The sequence below is a fragment of the Eurosta solidaginis genome, chromosome 1 (genome assembly GCF_040869045.1).
Source record: "Eurosta solidaginis isolate ZX-2024a chromosome 1, ASM4086904v1, whole genome shotgun sequence".
Classification (NCBI taxonomy): domain Eukaryota; kingdom Metazoa; phylum Arthropoda; class Insecta; order Diptera; family Tephritidae; genus Eurosta; species Eurosta solidaginis.
Genome location: NC_090319.1, coordinates 181,411,370 through 181,433,060, shown reverse-complemented (window position 1 = coordinate 181,433,060; position 21,691 = coordinate 181,411,370). Strand labels below are relative to the sequence as shown.

The 21,691-nt window shown below is 39.6% G+C and overlaps 1 protein-coding gene across 1 annotated transcript in view; it reads left to right on the top strand.

Annotated features, from left to right (window-relative positions):
- Positions 1-21,691, top strand: part of yellow-h (L-dopachrome tautomerase yellow-h) — a 361,442-nt gene that overhangs the window by 218,949 nt on the left and 120,802 nt on the right. The window contains exon 2 of the mRNA XM_067760039.1: positions 11,864-12,548. Coding sequence (XP_067616140.1) covers positions 11,864-12,548 — 685 coding nt within the window. The remainder of the gene's footprint in view (positions 1-11,863; positions 12,549-21,691) is intronic.

Here is a 21,691-nt window from a genome sequence, read left to right as displayed (position 1 = left end):
TACCCGTATCGTACAAACACATTCTAGAGTCACCTCTGGTCCACCTTTATGGTGATATCTCGAAAAGGCGTCCACCTATAGAACTAAGGCCCACTCCCTTTTAAAATACTCATTAACACCTTTCAGTTGATACCCATATCGTGCAAACAAATTCTAGAGTCACCCTTGGTCCACCTTTATGGCGATGTCCCGAAATGGCGTCCACCTATAGAACTAAGGCCCAATAACTTTTAAAATACTCATTAACCCCTTTCATTTGATACCCATATCGTAAAAACACATTCTAGAATCACCCCTGGTCCCCCTATATGGCGATATCCCGAAATGGCGTCCAACCATAGAACTAAGGTCCACTCCCTTTTAAAATACTCATTAACACCTTTCATTTGATACCCATATCGTACAAACACATTCTAGAGTTACCCCTGGTCCACCTTTATGGCGATATCTCGAAAAGGCGTCCACCTGTAGAACTAAGGCCCATTACTTTTCAAAATGCTCATTAGTACCTTTCATTTGATACCCATATCGTACAAACATATTCTAGTCATCTCTGGTCCACCTTTATGGCGATATCTCGAAAAGGCGTCCACCTATAGAACTAAAGCCCACTCCTTTTTAAAATACTCAATAACACCTTTCATTTGATACCCATATCGTAGAAAGAGATTCTAGAGTTACCCCTGGTCCACCTTTATGGCGATATCTCGAAAAGGCGTCCACCTATAGAACTAAGGATCACTCCCTTTTAAAATATTCATTACCACCTTTCATTTGATACCCATATCGTACAAACACATTCTAGAGTCACCCCTGGTCCCCATTTATGGTGATATCCCGAAATGCCGTACACCTATAGAACTATGGCCCACTCCCTTTTAAAATGCTCTTTAATACCTTCCATATGATACCCATGTCATACAAACACATTCCAGGGTTACCCTAGGTTCATTTTCCTAAATGGTGATTTTCCCTTATTTTGTCTCCAAAGCTCTCAGCTGAGTATGTAATGTTCGTTTACACCCGAACTTAGCCTTCCTTACTTGTTCTTTATATCGTTGTTCATCTTGTTCGTACTTAGGGTCAATTTTTGGAAAGGGGAAAAAAGTGTCCTCCGTCGGGGTAAAGCTCCTTACCGCGGTAAGACCATTTCTACTCTTTGAGGCGGCCCCATATTAACCTACCGGCTGCAAACATCCAATGGGCACAGTGCCGCATAAAAACCGGGATTGGGAGGGGGAGATCTTGGTCATCGCTCACCCTATGACTAGGCCACCGCAGTTATGGAGATCCATATGAACCTGCATCTTACCGGGTGGCATAGTCCCGTGATCAGCGACTAAGCCCTCGCATCGCGGCAAGATATCTGTCCTTCGCGAGGGCCGTAGACTGAAAGTATTTAATGTTATGTTTGGTTTTACTGGCCTGTAAATAATTAATTATTATATTAATTTGTTGTCTTTAAGACCAAGTTTGTTATTTTTTATTATTTAATATAATATAGCTTGTAAAATATATTATAAATTTGTTTAGGTCAGGACCTAAATATTTTTATACTGCAAACACGGCCACTCTAATACATAATTTATTTAGTGCAAATGCATTCATACATACTTTCATGTACTGCACACCCACATGCATACACATTCATTTATGTTCACATATATGCAACACTAACACGGGTAACTGAGTTTTCCATCGGATAACAAATATCCATTGGAAAATCCCCGCACGATCTCCGGTTCGACAACACGGAGATCACTTTCCATTTTTCGGTTCAATTTCAACCACGAAGGAAGAAGGTCAACTGCTGCTGTCACGCCACATCACAAGCAAGGTAAATTAATTGTACCAACTTAACAAATAATAAATCAATTATTATAAAATACTAATATTGAAATTATTTGTTTTCTTTTCCTTTCAATTATATTGGACCTCCGCGCACCGAGCGTTCTGCGAGGCCAACATTTGGTCCTAATCACCGTGAGATTTTTTACAAGCTACCAGAACTTGATCCATACAGTCCACAAAGAAAAGGCATATTATCATTATTAAATTTGGCACAACAAACAAAACCTTCGAGATTTTTTGGGCACAACACAAGACCTTCGAGGTTTTAAACAAATTTCAACAAAAACCACCACCAAGCACAGATAGCCGCAACGACAATCAAGATACGTGGTTATAATTTACAACGCACAATTTTTTTAAGTGAAGTTTTTTAAGTGAATTTAGTGTAAAAAGGCCTTTTGTCTATCAGCATTATCCCCCCACCCGCGGTAAGGTTTTGCTGACACAGCTTAAGGTAACATAGTGCAGAATTTTTAGTAGAAACAATTTTAATTCTAACTTAAACTGCACTATTTTCGGTTTCACGTAACCATACATTCTTTTTAGTTTCGTTGTTTGTTAATTTTCAACAACAACAACAGCACTTCACTTTGGTTCATTACCCAACAAAAAATTCCCAAGTAATTTTAACTCCTTATTTGTTGCTTATTATTTTTCACACTTTGCCTTATTTTTGCGGCTTAACATATACTGGATTAACACAACGAAGTCCAGGTTTTTTGTTGTAAAAAATAACCATTATATCCGTGTGGGTGGCGAATCGGCGTTTTTTATATACATCCGCGCATACAAAATTACACTAAAAGAAATAGATAGTGAAAATTTAAAAAGTGCATTGCATTTTAGTTTGCTTTGGCCTTTATTACCCTTTTTTCGCTATCTTTTCTGTAGCTTAGCTAGTTATACGAGTCGGTGGAATTTTAACACCTATTATTACGCAATTGAGGGGTTTTACCTTAATTGCGTTAACATTTTGCTAGGTATAAGAGTCGGTGGGTTTCTATCACCGATCAATACGCAACTGAGGGTTTCTACCTTACTTGCGGTAGCACTTAGCTAGGTATACGAGTCGGTGGGTTTCTACCACCGATCAAAACGCAACTGAGGGTTTCTACCTTACTTGCGGTAGCACGTAGCTAGGTATACGAGTCGGTGGGTTTCTACCATCGATCAAAACGCAACTGAGGGTTTCTACCTTACTTGCGGTACTTAATTACATAACACTAGCTGATCACAGAGGGCAACAAAAGGTTTTTACCTCAAAGGTATACATTAGATCTTCCGGATTTCTATCTGTATACATATCATAAGTAAAAATGGATGCATACATACTTTTTGCTGAGGCAATTGTAGAATTCGAATCAGATATCGGTTACGTGACTGATCTCGATAAACACACTCTTTCCTTTCAACAAGAAGAGTTAAAAAATATGTGGGTAAAAACCAAAAACGCTTACGACGCGTTAATCTCCGAGGGTTTGTCCAAAGAAGAAATTAAAGCCATAAAAAAGAAGCACAAGCTTTCTATGGCTAGTTATTTTAAATGTGTCTGCCTGAATTGTTTGTCTTCTGGACATACTGTGTCGAAATGTACTAGTTCTTATAACTGTAGTACATGTCATTCTCGACACAACACGCTCCTACATATAAAAAAAATTTTGCAAAAAGCAGCAGTTCATACAAGTAAGGAAGATGATACCTCTTCAACATCGCGACAAGCACGAGAGAGGCAAAATTCAAAGTCCAATGACAAGCAAACCTCCAATGTGCAATCTTGCAATGCGCATAATACCGCTGGTGTACTGTTAGGCACCGCTCGTGTCAACATACATTATAACAATACCAATTTTTCAGCCAGAGCCCTAATTGATTCTGGTTCTGAATGTTCATTTATTACCGAACGTCTCAAACGTCGAATTAACCTGCCATCCAAGAAAATTCGCGCCCAAGTTTCCTGTATAACTAACTCATTCTCTGCACAGGTCAAAGAGTCTTATTCAATAGAGTTGCGGTCACTAATTGACCCATTATTTTCTTTGAACATCAAAGTTCTTGCCCTGCCAAAACTTACAGGGGATCTTCCAACATGCTAGATCAGTGCGATGACCAGACAATCATTCCCTGATCTCGAGTTGGCAGATAAAAGATTCTTTGTCAACGAACCAGTGGATCTCGTTCTTGGAGGAGACATTTACCCTCAAATCATCTTGAACGGATTGCAGAAGAATGTACTTGGTACGCTCTTAGCACAAGAAACTGTTTTCGGGTGGATACTTACAGGCCGTACAGATGTGCAAGAGCAACCCAAAGAAATCGTCTCCTATTACAGTGACGTATCATTGGATAAGCAATTATCCGCATTTTGGGAACTGGAAGAAATCCCTAAAAACAAACGCTTTAATGCGGACGAACAATACTACGAGAAATTATACAGAAGTACCACCACTAGGGATAATATCGGGAAATACACAGTCTCATTACCTTTCAAACGAGAATTTCCTTCCAATATATTCCTAGGGCCTTCTCTCAAAATAGCATGCTCTCAGTTCTTCCGGAACGAGACGCCTCGCGAAAAATCGTACTTTAAAAACGGAGTACAATCGAGTTGTGACCGAATACGAGGAATTAGGACACATGTCAAGGATCAACAGCTGTGTGCCACCAGACTCCTCTGATCATTATTTTCTACCTCATCACGCCGTCATCAAGGAAGAAAGTACCTCCGCGAAAGTTAGCTTTGTTTTTAACGCATCTAGTCCGACCGCAAACGGAGTAAGTCTGAACGACGTTATGTATACCGGTCCTACGCTACAAGCTGACCTAAATATCCTTATACTTCGCTGGAGACTTTACAAATATGTCTTCAACAGCGATATCGAGAAGATGTACCGACAAATTATGGTACAACCTAACCAAACCAAATACCACCGCATAGTATTCCCTACTATCTCTGAAAGCCCTGTCAGCCTTTACGAACTGAAGACTGTGACATTCGGGGTTAACTGTGCTCCTTATCTAGCAATAAGGACACATTTACAATTGGCAAAGGACGTCGAAGACACCTTTTCAATTGCATCCACAATACTAAGAGAATATATATATGTGGATGATATTCTTGCTGGTGGACACTGCTTCCAATCAGCAATTACTGCCAGAGATCAAATATCTCAAGCATTGCAATCAGCCGGCTTTCCACTAAAAAATGGACATACAATTCCGACCAAATACTAAAGGATATCCCTAAACAACATCTCCTTAACAAAGATTTCCTGGAATTCGAAGACGCAAGTTCAGTAGATGCACTAGGAATCAGGTGGAATGCACATAAGGATGAATTTTACTTCATCGCAAAGCCCATGGAAAATTATGAGAGTTTGACCAAAAGAACGATTTTATCAGCAATTGCAAAACTTTTGGACCCATTAGGATGGCTTGCTCCAATAGTCATCGTAGCCAAAATCATTATGCAAAACATTTGGCTTGAAGGCACAAAGTGGGATGAAGAAGTATCACCAAATACTACCGAACGTTGGAAAATTTTTATGGAAAATTATCCCGAAATTGATAGCATTCGGATACCGCGCTGGACACACTTTTCTCCAACCAACAATGTGGAAATACACGGATTCTGCGATGCATCGGAGAAAGCGTATGCTGCGGAAATATACCTCCGTGTCGATACAAACGACCAAGTTCAAATCAATTTGCTATTGGCGAAAACTAAAGTAGCTCCTGTAAAAACTATCTCTCTTCCCCGATTGGAATTATGTGGAGCAGTGCTACTCGCCGAAATGATGGAAATACTAGCAGCAAATCTCAATTTAGGGAACCCAAAAACCTATTTATGGACCGATTCCACGATTGTACTGGCTTGGATACGAAAGCCCCATTTTTCGTGGTCAACTTTCGTAGCGCACCGTATCACGAAAATCGTCGAAAACGTCGGAAAGGATAATTGGTGTCATGTGGATTCGGTATCAAATCCAGCCGATATGGCTAGCAGAGGACTCCCAGCACATGAACTGGTCAACAATTCCTTGTGGTGGCAAGAACCTTCTTGGTTACAAGAAGACATCTCAAAATGGCCAATACAAGATATAATTTTCAACACAACCATCGAGGAGAAATGAGTGCAAGCACATGCAGTTACGACCAAAACGGATTTTGATATTCTGGATAGATTTTCGAACCTACCCAGAGCCTTAAGGGTGATATCTTATGTCTTGAGATTTCTCGAAAGAACTCATCCAAAGACAAAAGGTTATTTTAATAAAACGTTGTATCTGGTTTCATCAGATGAAATCGAAATCGCTACACAACGCTTAGTTAAGATGTCGCAACAACAGTTTTATCCCACAGAATACAAAAATCTGAAGTCAGGCAGGCTAGTAGATTGTAAAAGCGAAGTGCTTCCTCTTGACCTTTTCTTAGACAAGTATGGCATTATAAGGACTGATGGTCGCATCCGCGCGGCTCTAGACCTACCATACAATGAACGCCATCCAATAATCCTACCTTACTCATGCAAATTTTCTAACCTTTTAGTTCAGTTTATCCATGAAATCTCTTTACATGGTGAAAATCAACTAATGTTTAGGCTTATTAGGACCCAATACTGGATTTCTAGGGTTAAAAATATGATAAAATCCATTATTCTCAATTGTAAAGTCTGCACAATCTATAAAAAACGTGTACAAACCCAACTTATGGGTAACCTTCCCAAGGAACGTACCACATTTTCCCGACCATTTACTAATTCAGGGGTAGATTTTGCAGGACCATTCGACATAAAAAGTTACAGAGGTAGAGGGTGTCGAATTTCGAAAGGTTATGTCTGTCTGTTTGTCTTCTTTACTAGGAAAGCCATACATTTGGAAGCCACAACCGACTTTAGCACCGAATCCTTTCTCGCGGCATTTTCCAGGTTTAACGCCAGGCGAGGATGTCCGAAAAATATCTATTCCGACAATGGGACTAACTTTGTCGGAGCCTCACGATCACTTAGATCTGAGCTTAGGGCATTTATAGCTGATTCGCGTGAAAACGCATTGTCTAAATATGGTAATCAACTTTTGCAATGGCATTTCATCCCCACTGCCTCTCCACATATGGGAGGTCTGTGGGAAGCAGGAGTAAAAAGTTTCAAAAGCCACTTTCGAAATGAATAAATATACCTTTGAGGAATTCACAACCCTACTTTTTCGAATAGAGGCTTGCCTCAACTCGCGACCACTAAGTCCAGCGTCGAACGAATCCACCGACTTAGAACCCTTAACCCCTGGTCATTTCCTGGTAAGCGGGCATCTTCTCGCTCCTCCAGAAATAGATTCCAATGAGAATCCTGCCTCCATAGTCAATAGGTGGCATAAATTAAAAGCTTTGCATCAAACCTTTTGCAAAAGATGGAAAAGAGAATATCTCTTAGAAATGCAAAAACGGGTAAAATGGAAACACCCGAAAGCAAACATCAAAATAGGGGATTTCGTCGGCGTGAAAGACGACAATGTAGCTCCGAACGAGTGGAGACTTGGAAGAGTGGTCAAACTCCACCCGGAACCAGACGACCTTGTACGAGTTGTCGACATCACGACTGAAAAAGGTCAAATTACAAGGTCATTGGCCAAACTGGTTCTACTTCCACCAGCCAATGAAACAAGTGGAGAGGTATCCACCGATGACCAATCTACAAACAGTTTACCACGTTTACGTCCATAAGCTGCAGGAAAATAAATTCAATTCGCCACTTTTATTTCAAAAATCTACCATCTTTATTTTCTTCATCAAAATGTACCTAAATAAAAAAAAGGGTTTATTGTTTCAATTACAAAGTACAACTACAACAACTTGACAAAATTTCACGTCAAGTTGGTGTAATTGGACAACTACAATACATAAGCATTTTTTTCTAATTAAATTCCATTATTTTTCATTAAAAACCAAATTCGCAAGTAGGTACAAACCTCACATGCAATCGGGTATAAACCCACCACTCGTCCAGAGTATTAATAATGCGTAGCATTGAAATTGCAAACAAATTTACATATTTATTTTAAACCGGAATCGAAAATAATATTTTTAGAGTTTAATTGCTGTTTCTTATTTCTCATAATAACTTACAACATTTTTTGTAGGGTATTGTGAGACACAGCAAATGAACCAAAAACAATACAAATAACGTGCTTATTTTTCACGCAAAATAACACAATTGTGCACAAAGCATTTAATTCCGAATTTCCTAATCCATTAAAATATCCAAACCTGGTGGACGCACTCCATTAATTAGTCCTTAAGGTTTTTCTTCCCTACTATTTGTTGTTGCTGCCTGTGCAGCAACCGATAATACTGCAACATAAATCCCTTCTTGGGTGTTAATTGCAGCATAGTGTATATACATACATATGTACACACAGGGACATCATTTAATTGGCATAATCTGAAAGAAAAGTAAATACAAGTTAGTCAAATCGTACAATTAATAAATTACAAAATTCCTCTATGTTTACTTACCGGCATGTTTACTATGTAATTACATTTCGCTTTTGTCATTTACATGACATTTCATCCACCCGGTATGGTATTGCCATAGCGAACTTTTTTTTTTGTTTTTTTGTACACCAATATGGGTGTTTTAGTGGAACCTGATCCGCTCCAATTTTTTTTTTCACTGTTTGTAATTACTGATTTCACGAATACTTTATTGAAAAATATTGCAAAATAAGTCCGAATTGCAAGAAAATTTTTCAAAACTCGAAAGGTTTGAATTTTTTCGCAACAAAAATTTTTTCAACTACCATATTTTTACCGAAATCCACAAATCTAGTTGGAAAATGCGAAACTTTCTTGGGTGGCAGGACACTTTGTGACAAATTAAATCATAAAAATAAAAACCAAATTATAAATTTTCGATCAGATGCGAATATACAAATTTTTATTTATTGTATTCAGGAGAAATTATGAATTGATCACTCGCAAGTGTAATTTATTCATTTTCTACGTATCATTCGAATGCATAAACACGAAATTTAATATAAAGAGGAGATAGGATGTACTCAGGGAGCACTTAGAAAGTGATCCATAACCCGTTGATAAACAGTTGTGCGCTCAAGCGGTCATTCTTTTTCGCTATTGCAAATGCATCACTGCACGAACTTTGGACAACCCATATGCAGTTCCCTGCACATGGTGAATCTGCTATAAGCGCTTGTCAGAGGGTCAATACGAATAAAAGAAAAAAAAAATCATATACATATGCCATTCAGCGTTCGCCACCCAACCAAAATTCATTTTTTTTTTTTAATAAAATCGAAAATTAAAATTCAAATATAATATAACAAAATAAATCCAATCTGGCACGGAGACACGTCCTCTCCGTCTGTATATAACATTTAACATCATAAAGTTAAAATCTGGAACAGAGACTTGGCCTCTTTGTCCAGATGGAAAATTAATTGTCACATAATCTAACAAAATAAATCCAATCTGGCACGGCGACGCGTCCTCTTTGTCTGAATATAACATTTAACCTCATAAAGTTAAAATCTGGAACAGAGACTTGGGCTCTTTGTCCAGATGGAAAATTAATTTACATTCGTCGAAATCTGGAAGGGAGACGTCCAGACTACGAAAAATCTCGGAACACAAAAGAGATAAATACTAATAAATACAGTCCAAATATGTATACTGTATAATATGGGTTGAATTATAACCCGTTCTTGTTTTCAGCTTTAATATGTTGCTTTTTTTCCAACAGCGGCTACTATATGCAAACAAGTCCGGACGTGATCAGCCAACAAATTTTCATTCAATAATACAAATATATTGTATCTAGTTTTAAGTAATACGTGCGCGTGACCAATTCAGCATGACTTTCCTTCATTTTAAAATGTTGCTTACCGCAAGGGGGCCGGCATGTTTAGGTCAGGACCTAAATATTTTTATACTGCAAACACGGCCACTCTAATACATAATTTATTTAGTGCAAATGCATTCATACATACTTTCATGTACTGCACACCCACATGCATACACATTCATTTATGTTCACATATATGCAACACTAACACGGGTAACTGAGTTTCCCATCGGATAACAAATATGCATTGGAAAATCCCCGCACGATCTCCGGTTCGGCAACACGGAGATCACTTTCCATTTTTCTGTTCAATTTCAACCACGAAGGAAGAAGGTCAACTGCTACTGTCACGCCACATCACAAACAAGGTAAATTAATTGTACCAACTTAACAAATAATAAATCAATTATTATAAAATACTAATATGGTATTATTTGTTTTCTTTTCCTTTCAATTATATTGGACCTCCGCGCACCGAGCGTTCTGCGAAGCCAACATAATATAGCTTGTAAAATTATTGGGAAATCATTGAACCCACGTTCACTTAAAAATTTTACGGATATTCCAGTTGTCTACAAAGAAAATAAAAGTGCTTGAATTAACTTTGCTTTGTTTGGAGAATCGTTTCAATTTGTTTCAGATGTACATATGGTCATCTTCATCTTCATCATCTAAAAAATTCCGTTTATAATTAAAAATTTCCTAAAATTGCAGGTAAAAGAATTCCCTCGTGCCGAAAATCTTCCCGAAAAGGATCTAAATTACTTACTTACTTAATTGGCGCTTAACCGTCTCTAAATGCTTATTGATAATGCTCCATGCCATCCCAAAGAAGGCGAGTTAATGAGAATTGATGGTATCTGTAATGTGTCTTCCTCCAAACTGTACTGCTCGTATATAGCCCATGGACCAGAATGTTAAAAGACTTACAAAATTGAACTACAAAACAAGCCTTTTAAGTCACATCGTTAGCGTGGAAAAACAATGGACGAATCTCTGCGAAACATCAACACAAAAGACGCAATATGCTTTTTAGCTACTGCCTGGAATGCTGTTAATGTGTCTTTAATTCAGTCATTATTTCAAAATTTGTCTTAGGTAACATCCGAATGGGATAGTGAAGATGTCATCCCTCTTTCAGAGTTACGTTTATAGCTTGTTGAAGATAAATCCAATATTCAAACAATTTCAAATTTTCTTCAAGAAATATAACCATTGCAGCAAATATCCGATTCTGAAATTGAGCAATGGTTTGCTAAACTTATTTTTGAGCCTTTCAACAAAATAAACATATCTGGATCGATTGTGATCTTACCGATGGTGAAGAAACAAACAACGTGGTAGTAAATACGAAGAAAGTTACGCCTGAAGAGACTATATCAGCATACAATATTTGCTTAGAATGAGCAGCGTGATACTGAACAAGCGAGCTTGCACAAAACAAACAAAAATTTTAAATTGTTTTAGCTCCGCATAAAGTATGCGAGTCTTTATATATTTATGTATATGAACGAATTAAACTTAAGCGTTTGGAATTGAAATACATATTAAAAACTAAGAAACTGATTTTCCAACCAAATTCTTTCATAAAATTGCCTTTTATTTCATTCGAAAAAAAAACTAGGTACTTGCGACAACCTCAAAACTTGCACCGAGCCCGGTTTCCATTACGTGCAAGAATTGTGTTACTTCTGTTTCTCGTCACTTTCGTTTCATTCTGAAATTATTAATTTTAGCAGGCTTTTACAGAAAACCTTAAACGTCAGTTAACATGAAGGTTATACTGAAGCATTCGTTTATTCGTATACTTGAAATCTAGGTGTAAAAGCAGTTTGGAAATGGCACTGTTCTTAATGACCTTTAATATTGAAAACTGTACCCTGTGGTCATAAGCCATAATCGCCTAAGTTACGTGTAAGAAGATAGGACTAAGGCGATTATTGTTTCTGGCCACAGATATATCTAAAAAGCCTGGTTTAGAACCTTATCAATGGGGCTTTTTAAAATCTCAGAATCCAATTTGATTTTCCTCTATTTAACATCACTTTTCTGGCATTTTCCCATACGTATTTCCAATTAACTTATGCACTAACATTTCATCATATTTATAGTTAGTATACATATGTAAGTCAATTATTTTAGACTATATAATTTTCATAGGCATTTCATTCCGGAGAATAATTTGCCGCTTGGGATAGATGTTTATGATCAAAGGATATTTATTACTACGCCTCGTTGGAAGGACGGTGTCCCAGCAAGCCTTGGATATCTACCATATCCGCCAAACGAACGCAGTCCCGCTATACGGCCTTATCCTGATTGGAATGCCCATAGCAATGTGCAGCAACTCGACTGCTCCAAATTAATATCTGTTTACCGCACTTCAATAGATTCGTGTGGTCGCTTGTGGGCAATCGATTCGGGAATTGTGAATGCCACAGTCAAATTAAATCAAATTTGTGCTCCAAAAATTGTCGCTTTCGATTTGAATACGAATAAATGGATAGTCCGATTTAATCTACCTCAAGAGCAAATCAAAGAAGATTCGTTACATTCAAATATTTTAACTGACATTCGAAACGGTCAATGCGATGATGCTTATGTTTACGTAACGGATGTATGGCGCTTCGGCTTAGTTGTCTACAGTTTGGCGAAAAATCGCAGTTGGCGTGTCACTAATTATAATTTCAGCCCAAATCCAATTGCCTCAGATTTTAATATATATGGGTTGAATTTTCAATGGTTGGATGGTGTATTTGGAATGAGTTTGTCAGTAAACGACCAGGAGTTGAAGAATACAGGAAGTGGGCGCATACTCTATTTTCATCCGATGGCCAGTTTTAAGGTAAACAGTTATATTTTAAATATTTTATTTAGAGCTCGCTAACTATAAGGGCGGATTTACAAAGAACGATTTGTCACGTTAAAAGGGTTTCTATATTTCTGGTCTAGCCGCCACGTTGATAAAAAACGATGCATGATTTTAAACATTTGAAGAATTCCATATTAAAACACAATAAGTACGTATTTGAATGCTTGCAAATAAACTTTTCTTTAAGCTTATTTGTTACTCTGCAAACCGAACAACAGACTAAATGCGTTAAATGTTCAGAAATAGTATTATGAAATTTAAAAAAATATTCAACAGTCTTATGTGTATAGTTTACAAAGATAAGTTAATATTTACTTTCCTAAACTTATAAGTTTACGAGAAGTTTTGAGTGCTATTTACGACGGTCGGTAGTAGTCCCCCGTCGGTTTAAAACCTATAATTATCTATTTTGAAAATAATTGCAATTTTGTGAATCGTTTTATTAAAAATTCATATGATGACAGAAAATCAAGTACAGTTTTGGCAGAAAAATTGTACTCACATATGTGCAAAGAAATTTTCATTTTTACAACTACCTTTATAGAGGCTGCTTTTTCAATAAAGCGATGAACGAACACAAGCAAGACCCCGCGCGTTACATAATATCTTTCCTTTAAGAGTATGTTCAAATAATACTTTCGTCACTTATTGTCATTATGTGTGTATCATATCGTACTCTCAACTCTTATTGGAATTTTTATTTGCATTATTATACCATAAGCTTTCACATGCGTCGTTTTGTTTTTTGTTGATTTTCCGACACAGTGGGTAATTGATGTATATTGGATCGATTTTTCACCATCCCTTGTCAAACTCGGTTTGGAGACAAACCGGGTTCGGCGTTGCGCCATCATCAGTGCCATTTTTCATCCTGATCTGTTGTTGTCGCTTTTGTTATATTTATAGCTCGTATCAGTAGGTATTGTCAAATTGAATGTTCGTGTATGTATGAGTGTGTGTTATGTATTCAGAAAAGGGGTAGTTTTCACTGATCAATTTGGGGGTTAGCTGAGGCAGGTGAAAGTCAGTAATTTTAGCGGTTTGACCTACTTTGTGTTTAAAGGTTCAAATATTGTGTCAGAAATAGTGTTTGTCTGTTCGTTTGATATTCTACCGTCGAATGTCTTTTGTTTGCAGATTTCCAGGTTTTCGAGTACTTCAGACGTCGGTCTTTTGCTTTTATGTGAAGGAACTTGAGTGTTTTACCGATGTTTGCTGGGGAGCTTTTATTTTCGTTTATGGGATTCGCAAAGTTGGACTCAGGTATGATGATTGAACTTCGTGTTTTTTGTTGTAATCTATAATATGATATCTAAACCTCGTTCTAATTTGTTGGCCTGTTTGTCCTATGAGACTGCGTCGGCATTCTTGTATACACCGTGGATCCTAACGGTTTTTTTGAAAACAATACTTACATTAAGTAATAAAAATACTAAAAGCTAGAAAATAATTAGGTAGGTCCTAGGTGCTAGTCATCACACTCGTCATCAATCTAGGGCGTTGATCATACAATTAAATAAAAGCGTTGCATAATTGTTTTCAATAAAACCGTTTAACCTAAAAAAATTTTTTTTTGATTATTTTATTTCCAAGTGTCTCGCCTTTATTTAATTGCCTATTATTTCTCATTATATTTAGTTCATTTAGTGACTCATTGTTACAAGGACTCTTTCCTGACAATTTGTTACAATCTAAGTCCTCAATAAATGATCCTTTCAAAGATTTTACTCGACTCTGCGCCACGTATGCTTGTCCCTCCTCGAACTCCAAAGTATTTTGATGTCACTTCTACCGGACTGTAAGTAAAATTTGTTCCAAATATGAGCCAAATCGGGTCACAAATACGAGTATTTTGAATATCTAGATCCTTGCGCCACTTAGCGGCGCTTTTTTTTATAGGTCACTTTCCATTCATAAATGTATTATGTGTTCCAAATATGAGCCAAATCGGATCATAAATACGATTTTTTCAAATATTTCGATCCATGCGCCACCTATCGGAGTTTTTTTTATCTTATTATTGCATTGTCATCGGGTTCTGAACTATATTCCAAGTTTCAACCTTGTAGCTTATCGGGAAGTTACTTAAATTTTAATTACAAAATTCGTTCGCAAAGGCCGGCCAGTCAAGTCAAGCTAAATAAAATCGTTTAATAAAAACAAATTTCATAAAGATTTTCGTTATTAAAACCAAAGGTCCATTTATGTGCAGATTTGTGTTTCTTTGTTTGTGGGATTAATATACTCACATTTAAAACCAAAGGTCCATCTATGTGCAGATTTGTGTTTCTTTGTTTGTGGAATTAATATACTCACCTACATCTATATGTATGTATGAAGATGTGTATGCATGCATACGTGCATACGTTTGCTTTTGGCTTGCATGGTACTCGTACACATGTGGCTCGCTTACTTTGTTTCTTTACCCTGCAGTCAAAAGCCAAAGTAGTCGGCAAACATTCTAGTTCATTGAATTTTGTGGGGTTATTCATACTAGGCAGCTTTGGAGTAGTTCATTGACTATAACTTTGTGGTGTTATTCATACTAGTTAGTATTTGAATAATTTATTCGACTGAAATTTCCTCTGTCGGACTCGAGGAAATGCGTGAGTGCTTTCTGTAGCCAATTTGCAATGCATACTTCAGTTGACAATGCTAGATATCGTCCAAATCAACATGCACATAAACACAACCATGACGAGTCGCACCTCACCGTTACCTCAACAGAGGTTAAATAAGCCATTGAAAAGGCCAAGCCTTCCATATCAATAGTCCCAGACGGAAAACCTATGCCGATGCCAAAACACTTTTCCAGAATAACGGAGAATGGCAAGGATAAAAGCACTACCAAAAACCCAAAAGACAGTCGTCCCAAACAACAAGCCTGCATTCTTAAGGAATCTTCGCTTTGTCAGTAATTCACGATATGGCACAAAATGGAGTCTCATTTGCATCAAGGCTCGAGAGTATCTTAAACATAGAGTTTGCGGTTGTTTCTGCGGGGAGTAAGGTGGCAACAATACCCAAAGAAGCCACGGCTAATGCTATCTTGCCCTGTCTTCTTACTTCAACAAGTAGTAGTCGAGTCAGACAAGTTTTGCCTGTACCCCCCGGAGCGTCCAAAAAAAAATCGCCATTCTGTTCATTGACACTTTGAAGTATTTTATCATATGTAGATCTTTGCTCATCTGAATGTATGCCAATAGCACTGTTGACGAATTCGGTCATCTCAGATGTATTATAATTCGTTTCTGCAATATACTTTCCGCTGACTTGGTAAATCTCTTGTGGCTTTAGAAGTCCATAACACCTCAAAGTATTGCCACTTATTAAACCAACAATATCCTGCAGAGAAAAAGACATGGATTTATAATACGCTCATCAGAATCTGACACACAGCCTCCTCCAGTACGCCTACCAGCGTAAAGAAAATCTTCCGATAGTTGCCACTGGAACTTCTCCCATAATTCAACTGGCTGCGAAAGCCCACAAAACACCCATTATAACAGCAAATAAATGCCGAAATCGACTGGGAGTTTTACTGACTACAGCTTCTTCAAGAGTTTCCATCTAATTTCGGTCATCATCTAGCAGACGCAGCGCAGAGCAAGCTTGGCGATAAATATAGAATGTTGAATGTCTTTAAATCACAAATCACAAATGTCTTTAAATCACAGTCTTTAAATATGTAAATGATGTCACTCCTCTGACAGCAAAATACGCAAATATTAGCTGTAACGAAGCTTTTTCCGTCCCGGCGCTACTTCAATAAGTGCTAGGGGTATACTCGCCGTGTTCAAGGTTCGCTTACAATAGATTTGTAAATTTGGGACACCGTGCAAATCGTTTTCATATCAATTCACTTTATTTCTCTAATTCTATATATGTATGTACACTATAATTAAGATGAAAAATTTTACGTAATCAAAAGAAGAAATATTTGTTGTTTTCGTTTCAATGTATGCTTGCTCTATACTGCGTGGTGGACCAAGGGTACTCGTGTCCCGTTATGACGCCTCGATGGTCGTTGCTTGTGCGTGTGTAAATGTGTTTTGTGACGCCCTGCGTCGGCGTGCGTGTCCCGTTAGGACGCCCGGCTGGTCTTTGCCTGAGTGCGTGTAAAACGTGTTTTGGTGATGCCTTGCGTTGGCGTGTATGTACGCAACCCTAGTGTGGTTGACGTCGTGTATTTGCGTGACTCTGCTGTGGTCACCGTAGTATGTGTGCGTAGTGCTGTTGTGGCCAGCGTGGTGCTGTGACCAACGTAATGTACTTGCGTAGCGCTGTTGTGGCCCGCGTCGTATGTTGGCGCTTGCGGTCAGCGTAGTGGGTTGGCGCAATGCAGTGTCCAACGTCGTATATTTGCGTAGTGATGTGGTCCACGTAATATGTTAGCGTGGTGCGGTCGCGGTCAGCGTAGTGGTTGGCGTAATGCTGTGGCCGATGTAGTATGTTTGCGATTATGACCAGCGTGGTAGTTTGGCTGGCGAATGTCACCTGCTCGCGGGGCGCGGCACTGTGGTGGTGCCGTTGCTCACGAGGTTTCAAGCGGTGTTTGGTGGTATAACCGACACATTCACCACTTGGGGCCACGACTCACTCCTGTGAAGCGACCAGTCCGCATGGTAGAACCCACAACTTCAAGGGACGCTCCACAAGTAGCTCTGGACACGACCACAGCTCCGTGCTTCGGCACGAGGGTAACTCTGGTACAGTTGACGTAGAAGGTTTGCGTAAATTTGCTGTGTCAACGCAGTATATTATCGGGGCGCTGTCGTTGTCAGCGTAGTAGATCGGCGCAGTACTGAAGCCAACGTAGTTTGTTAGCTATGGTGCTGTTGCGGCCAGCGTAGTAGATTGGCGTAATGGTATGGCCAGCGTATATATTAGCTATGATGCTGTTGCGGCTAGCCTTGTATGTTTGCGTAGTGTTGCTGCGGCCAACGTATATGCTTGCGTAGCGCTGTTTGTGGCGCTGTTACTGTCGGCGCAGGCGGGCGGACGCTGCCTGTTCGCGGGTGCGCGTTACTGTGGTAGTGCCGTTGCTGGCGAAGTCGCAAGCGGTGTTTGGTGATATAACCGACACATTCACCACTTGAGGCCACGACTTACTCCTGTGAAACGACCTGTCCGCATGGTATAACCGACAACTTCAAGTGACGCTCCACAAGTAGCTCTGGTCACGGCCACAGCTCCGTGCTAACTAACTTCTGTCCTGCTGTGTTGCTCCTTTTATTGCTTTGTTTGGTATTGCTGGCTCAAATGGTTGCGTTGCCATGGTTGCTGTTCGATGTTGCGAACGCTCGTTGCGTTGCTGAGATTTGTTAGTTTGTTGTGTTGGCATTAAAGTGTTGTGCTTGCCCGTTGTGTTGCTGAGACTTGTTGGTTGGTCTGCTGCTATAGCCTTTTGTGACTGGCTGTTGTGTCAATGCTGTATTGAACTTGTTGGTTGGTCTGTTGCTATAGCCTTTTGTGACTGGCTGTTGTGTTAGTGTTGTATCGAATATGATGTATGCTGTATTGAACTTGTTGGTTGGTCTGTTGCTATAGCCTTTTGTGACTGGCTGTTGTGTTAGTGCTGTATCGAATATGATGTGGGGTCGCTTTGTGTGGGCCAAATTAATGGTGTTATATTTGATCCTCACACACCCCCCCCCCCCCCCCCCCCCCCCACTTCGGAGAGTGAGCCCCCGGTATTCAGTAGTCGTATGCGCGCCTTGCTTTTCATTATGGTGACCTGGTATTTCTCTGTCACCAATCGTGTTCGGGAGTAGGTTCTGCCTTCGGCGATGCGTCGGAGTTTGTCCCGTACCTCCCCTGCTATCTCCGGGAATCGGTCCAGCGTTGGTCCATCTGCGTCTTTAGCCTCGATGGTTATTACTTGGAGGTATTCTGTTGTCGTGTGTGGCTTCGTTTTGGTGTCCGGTGTTATGGGGTGGGTGTTGTCCTCGGTGCTTAGTTGTGGAGCTTCGTGAGAGTGGTATCTGGTGGTAGTATTTTGTATGGTTTCCTTGGGCTTTCGGCCGTCTCGTAGGAACCGTGCCAGCATTTCTGTGCGCTTCTTGTCCGCTATTTCCTCCGTGAACGGCTGTTTACACAGTCCGGGCATTCCTTCTCCGCTCCCTGTGTATCGTAAAACCCTCTCCATATTCTCGGCTACGTAGACGCCACAGTCGTTGTGGTTGAGTTGTTGGGGCACCTCGAGTATTAGTTCCTGCGCTTTAAAACCGTCGTGTCCGTACCGCTGTATGTATTCCCACCGGAGGAAATCTGCCCAAACCTGGGTTGCGTGGGGGACTCTGGCCCTGTGCACTGAGTCTGCTACCCATATATATCGTTCCTGCCAGCATTCCGTGTCGGTGACGTGGTGGGTGACTGCTGCGTTTGCCAGACCGAGCAGGTACCAGTGGATAGCTGTGTTGTAGGACCGCACTCTTGCCAAACAGGTCGACGTTCCGGACCCATCGGCGTATGCGTTGGTAGTCTTCCTCCGTGTTACTCTTCTGGGTGAGCTGCCAGATCACGAACGAGCTGATAGTCGTATTTTGTTGCTCATGTTGCTGTTCCAGTCCCTTTGCCCAAGCGTCAATGACGGTGTCGGTCAACCATTTCGATTCTCTGAGAGTGTCGAGGTCAGTCGTATAGAGGCGTATGCCGCCTGGTCCTGCCGGGTATATTATTTTAGGCGTGTCTCTCGGCGGTGGGGCTGTGTCCTCATCCGAGGAGAGCTCGATAATTTTCGGCTACTGTGACTTTTCCGGTGGAGCTGTGTCCTCATTGGAGGGGAACTCGATGGCTGCCGGCAACTGCCCTGCCTTCACTATCCTACCGAGTGTGAATGTTATCGGCGATGCTCCGGTCTTATTGTGGGCCTTGCCCGTGACTGGTTCGGTGTTCGTGGTGTTGTCATTGGTGCCCGTGATGTGTGGTAGTTTAATGATGCGTGCGACGTCAGCGTACCTGTTTGCGCGTGTAAATCCACGCGTGTTGTTGACGTCGCCGCCTGTAGTATTTAATGGTGTAATGCCGTGTACGACGTCAGCGTACCTGTTTGCGCGTATAGCTGCACGCGTGTGGCTGACGTTGGTCCCAGTGGTGTTTAATGGTGTAATGATGTGTTCGACGTCAGCGTACCTGTTTGCGCGTATAGTTGCACGCGTGTGGCTGACGTTGGCGCCTGTAACTCCTTCCCGCAATACGGCCCTCGGGCGTTTTGCTTCCTCCTCCTCGTAGCGCTGGCGCATACGCTTGACGCTGTTGGTTAGTCTAGCGTTATAGCTCTGCATTGTAGATATTGTCACCTCGGTGGTTTGCATTGGAATGACCGGCGGTGATTGTCCTTGATACTAATTAATAATATAAAAAATTTGGTTTGCTGGGTAGAGCTTTTATGGTCGTTTTAATAAGTGTACTTTGTTGTTTTTGTATTCTTTGACACGTTTCGACGCTTACTGCGTCATCATCAGAAAGCTGTTTTTTTTTTTTTTGAAAATATATCAAATATATAAACATTAACTAATTTATCCAACAATAAACATGAAAATTTAATCTTGACAATTGTTACTTACATTGATTGTTTAACTAATTGTAATATCACAGTTTAAAAACACACACATATATTTACATATTATCAAGTAGCACTGATTTGCGCTTGTTTCTTTGCTCTTTGTACAACTGCGGTATAGATGTTGCTTATATTGTTAGCGTCCTCTTTGAAATTCATAACCTGGTGTATTTTTTGTTGTGTTCTTAAGCTCTCCAAAGTTAGTCGTGTTTTTTCTCTTTTTTCTATGTCTAATATTTGAGCATGGTCAAAATCCGCTGTATGGTTACTCTTTGTAAGGTGCTGTGCGAGAGCCGTTGTCATCTTCTTATTTTTCGCATCTGTTCTGTGTTCATTTAGCCGTATACCCAGTTGTCGTTTTGTTGTGCCTATATATTATTGATCACATTTTTCACCCACTTTGCCATTACATTTTATTTGATATACTACATTGTTCTGTTGCTCTTTTTCCACCGGATCCTTTGTTTTTGTAAAAATATTTCTTAGAGTGAAGTTTGGCTTGTGTGCATAGTTCACATTTTTAATTTGCATTATTTTATGCAGATTTTGGTTGTCCGTTAAACCCGGGATAAATGTTACTCCGATGTATTTTTGGTGAATTTCATCGGATTTTTGTGTTTCCTTTTTATCTTCGCGAATTTTATTTGTTACATTTTCTATTAATTTATCAATAAGCTTGTGTGGATAGCTGTTGTTGTACAAAATTGTCTTAATCTTTTGTTTGTTTTCTGGCATAAACTCGTGGTCAGTGAGTAATATTGATTTTCTAATTAGGTTCTTCGCTGTGTTTAACTTTTGTTTCCACGGATGGTTCGAATGGTAATTAATTATTCTCCCCGATGCAATGGATTTCGTGTACCATTTCGTTGTACATTTTCTATTTTTATGGATTACTTTTAGGTCTAGGAAGGCTATTTCATTTTCTTGTTCTATTTCCATTGTGAATTTTATTTTAGTATGCTGTGCGTTCAACATTTTCAAGATGTCTTCCGCGTCCTTTTTCTTTATAATTGCGAATATATCATCTACATACTTTTTTATGTATCTGATATATATGTCATGGGTTTTAATTTCAGCTATGCTGTCATCAAGTATTTTGTCAATAACTATGTCAGCTATGGTTGGCGATAGGGGATTGCCCATGGGCATGCCGTATATTTGCTGATAAAAAGTCGAGTTGTACATAAAATAATTATTTTCTCTTAGACAAAACTCGAGTATAGTCTGGAAACGTTTCTTTGAAATTTTTGTGTGTTTTTCCAACCAATAATATAAAAAATTGTTCTCTCTGAATTTGTTTGGTTTCACGCGATGATCTCTGCTGTATGATATGTTTTTAGTTCCACGATGTTGACTGTTTTTCCTTTCCTCCGTTGAGTTTTCGTATTTTGAGTATCACTGGGTATACATATCCTAGGATTTGGTAGGGCCCGTCATATTTGGGGGCCAACTTTGCCGCGAAATTTTCCCCGGCCTTGGAGAGATGGTGTTCCTTTGCGAGCACTAGTTCGCCGACTACGGGGGTCCATTTTCCCCGCCGTAGATTAATCTG